The sequence below is a fragment of the Eremomyces bilateralis genome (genome assembly GCF_010015585.1).
Source record: "Eremomyces bilateralis CBS 781.70 unplaced genomic scaffold P152scaffold_23, whole genome shotgun sequence".
In the NCBI taxonomy this organism is placed as follows: domain Eukaryota; kingdom Fungi; phylum Ascomycota; class Dothideomycetes; order Eremomycetales; family Eremomycetaceae; genus Eremomyces; species Eremomyces bilateralis.
Window position 1 is genome coordinate 253,527 of NW_022985089.1, and position 7,971 is coordinate 261,497.

The following is a 7,971-nucleotide window of genomic DNA, read 5'->3' on the forward strand; positions in this document are numbered from 1 at the left end:
ACGTCGACGCTAGGTTGGCCATGCTGCTCAGCGTGGAAGAATGCTCTGCGCCAAGTATCCTTGAGCATATCTCTAACTCCTCCGCTTGCAGCTCTTCGGCCTCCTTCCATCGGCCTTGATTCCTGTACGTCGACGCCAGGTTGGCCATGTTGGTCAGTGTGTCTGGATGCTCTGCGCCAAGCTCCTTCTTTTCCATCTCGAGAACCTGGGAATAAGCGACCTCTGCCTCTCTCCATCGTCCGTCGGCGTCGAGGCACGTTCCATATCTCCATTGGAGATCTATCCTCTTCTTCAAATCCTTCTGAACGAGGTCAGACTGTAGTACAACGCGCACGTGCGGCAGGTATGCCCTCCATATACTCCTGTTGGAGTGGGTATTGTCGGGGAAAATTTCCTCTAGTCGCACGACTGCTTTCTCTGTCCACTGGACCAGTTGATCGTTCTCCTGAAGCCAGTTCCGAGTAGCTATATACACTAACCGATGAAGATCGACCGTATGACCTGCTGGACGTTTACTAATAAATGAATACGCGTAAAGCGTCCCGATAGCGTCTACCTCCTTCTTGCGAGATAGGCCGGGTGGAAAAAGACTCTGTGGGATATCTTTTGGCTCAATACATGCCATTAAAGACAAGTAGTCTGCTGCCAAAGAATCGTGCTGCTGAATTCGCTCGAACGATATTAGCCATGTTGTGGCTACTGGGTTCTTGATATTGCGGTATCTGCCGTCATCTTCAAAGTCTTCGCTCAGAAGTTCAATCATAGACTCATCCTGCTCATCAAGTAAGGAAAGATAGTCCGCGATCGAGGTGCCGTTCGCATTGATATACGCTGCCGCCTGAACAATGGCGAGCGGGAGGTAAGTTAGCTGTATGAGTAAGGAATCAGTATCTGTTTGGCAGGCAGCTACATCGTGTCCGATCAAGCATTTCTGTAATAGCTCTGAAGCCACCTCTGCGTTCATTTCCTGTACTTCTACCAAGTTCTGAGACGCCAGCTTGGTAGCAGCCTTCCTATCTCGCGTAGTAAAGAGGATACTTCCTCGCCTGCTCTTTGGAAGGTAGTCGAGGAGACGGAATGATTGTCTCTCAGCTGGTTTTCCCATCCACATATCCAAGTCGTCGGCGTTGTCAAACACCAGGAGCCACTGGCCCGCGCTTTCGTTACTGAGGTAGTTCTGAACTAGACGTTTCACGTCTGCTCCTTGCTCGTCTTTTCCAGGTATATCCAACTCTTCGGCGACTGCCGAGTACGCCTGAAGAAGGGTTTCGGGATCGGTTGCGGGAATCCAAAATACTGAGCAGTCCCTCTGTTTCTCCATGGTCCGATAGACCGTCTCAATCGCTAATTGTGTCTTCCCTACGCCTCCAAGCCCTGTAATTGCGACCTTTACGGTTTGGCCATGTCGAAAAAGTAGTTTTTCAATTCTAGAGAGTTCGGATTCGCGACCGGTGAAGCGAAGATTGCGCTCAAAGGGAATAGTACGTGCTAGCTTTTCGTCTAAACAATGGAACACATTAGCAAATGGAGATACAACATGAATAACAAAGACCTCACATGACCGCGATTTATGCTCAGAGTCCTTGATCTCTCGTCGCAACCTTCTCATTGCATTCTCTTGCCCTTCGCCATATATAAGTGGCAAGAAAATGCCGAAAATTCCGAGGAGACAGTATGCCATGTCCTCCTCTTCGGTCGTTTGTCGCTTCTCGACCCATCGAAACCTCTCCTCAACGCTGAAGTCATGGAGAGGACGACGTTGGAGTGCCTCTATGGCGATTCCTGTTTCCTCGCAGATATGTCGTTCAAGTGACTTTCTATCACCTAATCGGACGTGATCTCGGGAATAGAATTCGACTATTTTCGGCGCGAGAAGCTCTTGGAGTGTCCATCCTCGTCTAAACCATCGGTTATTGCGCAAAGACGACTCCCACTCGATATGTGCAGCCTGCCTATCCTGCGTGCGCACTGAAACGTCTAAGAGATAGACGTAGCATCGCGCTGCATTCTGGTACCAGCGAAACATAGAGTTTATCGCCTTCGTAAGTTCGTTGGGATCTGACTTGTCGATGCAGCATGTATCCACCCAGAAATAGGATAGACCGTCGGATTTGGCTTGACCCCCGCAGAATACCAGCTTGTGGTATCCAGCCTTATTCTTTCCAACACCGCCCACAACGTCCTTGAATGTGACTTCATCGCTGTCGCTTCCCCATGTATGAGAAAGTATGGCATAAGGAGGGATCGTGGTTCCGAAGGTCTCCAGGGTGAACCCGCCGTTGCCGTTGAGCTTTAAGAGGCGCATCGTTGGCCGTAGTAATCGACAGAGATTGTCATTATCGAGGAATCGTGACTGCTAGTCTGGGATATTCGAACAGCAGATTAGCAGGGTCGTAGACGCATCAAGACGAACCGCGACGATGTGAGGGGCTGACGGCTGACTTTTGTTCAAGATCATCTTAGATGGGGGTCATCGAAAAGCACGGATGTGCGGTGGTCATTCAAATTCATATATCGACACAGTAATTATGAAAATACCTTCCAGGTTCCTGCTCTAGTCCCATCTAATTACTGTTCCTTCACACAGGGACACTCCACCCCACCCATAGAATTATAAGAATTACAATATGTGTGGAGACTCTGAGTTGGGTTTGAAGTCAAAGTAATTACCCCGGATTCGTCCAAGCACAGCGGGTGTCCGATCAGTCCATCATGCAGTGGGGAAGGTTCGTTGAATTTTCAAGAGTTCAAGACCAAGACCGACATCCACGATGTGCTAGCCATCCAGTCTAGCAAATACTCCCGAATTCTGGGTCTTAAGGATGATGACTGCGGACTGGAGCTATCCATCTCGAGCAGTCTGGGACCTCACTACATCTACAATAGTAAGACAAAGCCCCATCTCGCACATTCAAGTAACAAGATCTTCGTAACCTCCCCCCTGCGTGATGGAACACTCGCCGTGCTGGGACGAATCCAAGGTACTTTAACTTCAAACCGACTCAGAGTCTGCACACACCTTATAATTCTTCTAATACTGTAAACTATGTTCTTCAACCAGTTCCCAATGTGCGGGACTATATCTACCTTCAATATTACAAAAGCCTGGTTACTAGTCGGCTAATTTCCGCAGAGTAATCGGAGTGCACTTGAGACGGCGTGGCAGTATTTTATGCTACAACGCCACTATCATCGTATTTTCTTTTAAAAAGATCACAAGCGGAACAAACTCATGCCATAGTATCCCGTTATTATGCTATAAATCCTTCGTCTAAAGTGTACGTTGTGTTGGAAACAATCTTAAATATTTCTACTACGCCGGTCGGTACTTGTGGTCGATCAAACTTCCGCTTTCGGCGATCCGTACAGCCAGGGGACTATGGATAAGTATTTTTATGGTAAACTAGCGCTGTCGATCTAAATTCTCTAATAGTGACGATGAAGTGAAGGAGTGAAGAGCGATGGTGGCTTAGAATTTAGAAGGTCCAACAACGAGGCTCCAACATCAACCTGATTAGTGTCTAGTTAAGACAGGACCCCCGGTTTGTAACCACCCCACTTTGTAACCAACTAAACCCCCTCAATCTGGAGATGAGACAGATCAATAAAATACATCTACCACCACACAATCATGCTGTAACTGTGTCGAAATGCCTCCAGTTAATGAAGAGGCTATAAAGCTCGCGATTCAGGCTTATATTAATAAAGAATTTGACTCTATACATAAGTGCGCGGACCAGTACGGTGTTACCTACTCCACGCTCCAAAAGCGCCTCCAAAACGACCGCCAATCGCACCAAATTGGTGCTCAAAAGCTCCAGAAGCTGTCTCCTGTACAAGAACGATATCTAGCGGAATGGATAGCCCTGGAAGACCGGGCTTCGAATGCCCCCTCCCACGGCAGGGTTCGTCAAATGGCAGAAGCAATTGCCCGCGAAAATGGTGACCACACGCCTTGCGGGAAGAACTGGGTGGACGGATTCCTCAAGCGAAATCCCCATATAAAAACTATGGTGGGCAAATCAATCGAAGCTTCCCGCGTAAATTGTTCGTCCAAGGAAATCATAGCGGCCTGGTTCAACCTTCTCCAGAGCCTGATCGACCAGTTTCACATCAAAACGGAGAATATCTGGAATTTCGACGAGCACGGGATTGCGCTTGGGTGCGGCGTAAATGGGCGTGTCTTAGCACCAATACAAGAGAAAAAGATGGGGAAGAACAGCAGGAAAAAGACCTATATCAAGACTCCGGAGGACCGCGAGTGGGTCTCCGTCATTGAGGCCATTTCAGCCGTTGGCCGCGCGATCTCTCCGCTCATCATCTTCAAGGGCAAAAACCTCCAATCTACGTGGTTCCCTGCGGATCTCTCGAGCACGAAGGACTGGCATTGGACAGTTTCAGAGAACGCCTGGACGTCAAACGAAATCGGGCTCAAATGGTTGGAGAAGAAGTTCCTCCCGGAGACCGCACCAAAAGACCGTACGGAATGGCGTCTCCTAATTTGCGATGGGCACGGATCGCACGCGACGGTCGAGTTCATGAAGAAGTGTAAGGATAATAAGGTAATTGTCCTATATCTCCCTCCCCATTGCTCCCATCTGCTTCAGCCCCTAGATGTCGCTTGTTTTTCGGCCCTGAAGAGTAAATATCGCAAGGAATTAACCCAATTGAGCTCCCTCGACGACTCTGCCCCAGTTAAGAAGCATAATTTTATAAACATTTATAATAAATCCCGCATTGAAGCTTTGATAAACCATAATATCCGCGCTGGGTTCAGAGGCACCGGAATCTGCCCATTCAACCCACACAAAGTATTAAATAGCACCCAATTAAACGAGAACCATACTATACAACGTCATGTGACCCCAGAGCCCATATATGATTATATATTTAATACACCCAAAGGCCCAAAAGACGTGTATACGGGGAAAAAGTTTGAGGACATGTCTGGACGGGATTTCAGGGGTTTACAGGGGAAATTGGCCAAGGCACTCTCAAAGAAGAACGTCGAAATCGCAGCACTGAAAGCGCAAGTTGCAAAGCTCGAAAAATCACTGGAAGACATAGGCGGATTGTCTAAGAAAAGGAAAAGAGTCCAAGTCGACCAAAATGAGCGATTTGCGACGATTGATCAGATTGTTGCTGCGCAAGAAGAAGCAAGACAAGCGGAGCTGAAGGAGGCGAAGAAGAAGCCCAAATTTGACGCGCAAAAAATTTCGGACGAGCTGCAAAAAGCAGAATTCGAATCACTTTGCTCACAGTTTCAGATATAATATATAAATTTCAATATTGGTGGAGTTATTATACAGAATCTATAGTCCTCTGTTGTTGGTGTTGCTGCGTGTGAAGTGGTTACAAATCGGGGTGGTTACAAACCGGGGGTCCTGTCTTACCTAACTATTTGCTATAACTAACTACGGCTCTACTCTAACGCCGCCTTGGCTAGGCGCGGCTCTGCTACTCCGCCTCCCTTGCTGCCAGTCGTCAGCCCATATATACCCCAATCCATCCCAACTTCGAGTGCTTGTAAAGGCATCTCTGCGATGAATTGGTTCGATTGCCATCGGGTTCATGGCTCAAATCATCCTCTCGTGAGGCCCACGCCTTCTTAAATCCAGTGTAACAATGCGCCTTTTACAACTCGACGATTACCCCAGCTTCAGCCTGGCCGAGTTTGCCGAAGATGAGGTTCCTCGCTATGCCATACTCTCGCACACTTGGGGACATGACGGCGATGAAGTCACGTACAAAGACATCACAGATGGCACTGGAAGTGGCAAGGCTGGCTACGACAAGCTCCACTTCTGCGCAGTCCAAGCCAAGACTGACGGGCTGGGCTACTGCTGGATAGACACCTGTTGTATCGACAAGACAAATGCCGCCGAGCTTACCGAAAGTATCAACTCCATGTTTCGATGGTACCAGAATGCCATCAAATGCTATGTTTTCCTTACGGATGTCTCGGCTTCTATGAGCGAAGATGACAGAGACTCCCAGCTACGGAATAGTCGGTGGTTCACTCGAGGCTGGACGATACAAGAGCTCATTGCTCCCCGATGCGTCGAATTTTTCTCGCAAAAGCGCGAGCTGCTTGGAGACAGAAAGTCGCTAGAAAAGCAGATTCACCAAGTTGCTGGCATTTCCATTCACGCGCTTCGAGGGGAGCCGCTGTCTCACTTTACTATCGATGAGCGCATGTTATGGGCGGCAAACAGAATAACCAAGCGACCCGAAGACAAAGTTTACTCTCTGCTTGGAGTTTTCGATATTCATATGGAAGCTATTTACGGCGAGGGCGAGCATCACGCATTTCGGCGGCTCCTTAGGGAGCTCGAGAGATATTCGGAAAACCACCAGTTAAGCGAGTTGTTTCGGGATCAACTACTAGTATCCTCCGCCAGACAGCCAAAAACACCCCTAGAAAATCCGACATGGGTTGTGCCGTTTGAGCGGAACTCTCGCTTCACTGGCCGTGAGCCTGAGCTGGCTCGGCTCGAAGAAATGCTGTTCAGCAAGCATCGTACCGCGAAGCTTGCGATCACTGGACTTGGAGGTGTAGGAAAGACCCAGCTTGTTATCGAGCTGCTGTACCGCGTCGCCGACAAGCAAAAGCACTGCTCGGTTATCTGGATTTCCGCAGTCAACATGGAAAGCCTACACCAATCATACTTGGACGCTACTCGGCAGCTTGGCATATCTGGATTTAAAGACAACAAGGCGGATATAAAGAGACTGGTGCAGGACCATCTGAGCAAAGAAAGTACAGGGCGGTGGCTGCTAGTGTTCGACAATGCCGACGACATCTATATGTGGATTGCCAAGGCTGGACCTGGGCTGCAGCAGCCTGGGCAGGGATCGCACCCTTTGATCGACTACCTCCCAAAGAGTAAGCAAGGAGCTGTTATATTCACGACGCGGGACAGGAAGATAGCAGTCAAGCTCGCGCAACAGGACGTCGTGGACGTTCCGGAGATGGGAGAAGACGCGGCTTCCCAATTACTAGGGAAGTGCCTGGTTAATACGGAGCTCGCCAAAAGCGGGAAAGAGACGGGTGCACTCCTTTTACAGCTCACCTACCTTCCGCTAGCCATTGTCCAGGCAGCGGCGTACATTAATGAGAATGCAATATTACTTACAGACTATCTGTCGCTCCTGGTCGAACAGGAGGAAGAGGTGATTGATCTCCTTAGCGAGGAGTTTGAAGACGACGGGAGGTATCGCGATATCAAGAATCCGGTAGCCACAACGTGGTTAATCTCGTTTGATCAAATCCGGCGGCGCGATCGGCTGGCGGCCGATTACTTGTCGTTTATGGCCTGTGTAGAGCCAAAGGACATTCCACAGTCTCTTCTTCCGCCAGGGGCGTCGCGGAAGAAGGAGGTGGAAGCGATCGGAACACTTACCGCGTATTCGTTCGTCAATAGGCGGCCGGCCGACGAGTACCTCGATCTCCATCGGCTGGTGCATTTAGCAACGCGGAACTGGTTGCGGAAAGAAGAGCTGCTTGCGCAATTAACCGAGAAAACTATTATGCGACTAGAAGAAGTTTTCCCCGATGATAACCACGAGAACCGAAGCGTCTGGAGGGCTTACCTACCCCATGCGCGCTATATGCTAGGGTCCAATCTTGTGGATAAAGATTGGAAACCCAGGATGGATCTTATGTGGAGGTACGGAATGTGTCTTTACAAAGATGGACGATGGAATGAGGCTGAAGAACCGATTAATCAAGTGTTCGATATGGAGAAAAGAGTGCTTGGCGCGGAGCATCCCTCCACGCTGACCAGTATGGCCAACCTGGCGTCGACGTACAGGAATCAAGGCCGGTGGAAGGAGGCCGAAGAGCTGGAGGTGCAAGTGATGGAGACAAGAAAGAGGGTACTTGGCGCAGAGCATCCAGACACGCTGAGCAGCATGGCCAATCTAGCGTCGACGTTTTGGAATCAAGGCCGATGGAAGGAGGCCGAAGAG

The 7,971-nt window shown here is 49.3% G+C and overlaps 2 protein-coding genes across 2 annotated transcripts in view; one reads left to right on the forward strand and one right to left on the reverse strand.

The window, feature by feature from the left end:
* P152DRAFT_468299 (HET-domain-containing protein) overlaps positions 1-2,305 on the reverse strand; it is a gene marked incomplete at both ends in the record, with an annotated part of 3,574 nt that extends 1,269 nt beyond the window's left edge. Inside the window, 4 exons of the mRNA XM_033680817.1 lie at positions 3-670; positions 701-868; positions 911-1,500; positions 1,558-2,305. Coding sequence (XP_033531296.1) covers positions 3-670; positions 701-868; positions 911-1,500; positions 1,558-2,305 — 2,174 coding nt within the window. The remainder of the gene's footprint in view (positions 1-2; positions 671-700; positions 869-910; positions 1,501-1,557) is intronic.
* Positions 2,306-5,625: 3,320 nt separating this feature from the next.
* Positions 5,626-7,971, forward strand: part of P152DRAFT_403054 (HET-domain-containing protein) — a gene marked incomplete at both ends in the record, with an annotated part of 2,871 nt that continues 525 nt past the window's right edge. Inside the window, 2 exons of the mRNA XM_033676687.1 lie at positions 5,626-6,356; positions 6,402-7,928. Of these exons, the coding sequence (XP_033531297.1) occupies positions 5,626-6,356; positions 6,402-7,928 (2,258 nt within the window). The remainder of the gene's footprint in view (positions 6,357-6,401; positions 7,929-7,971) is intronic.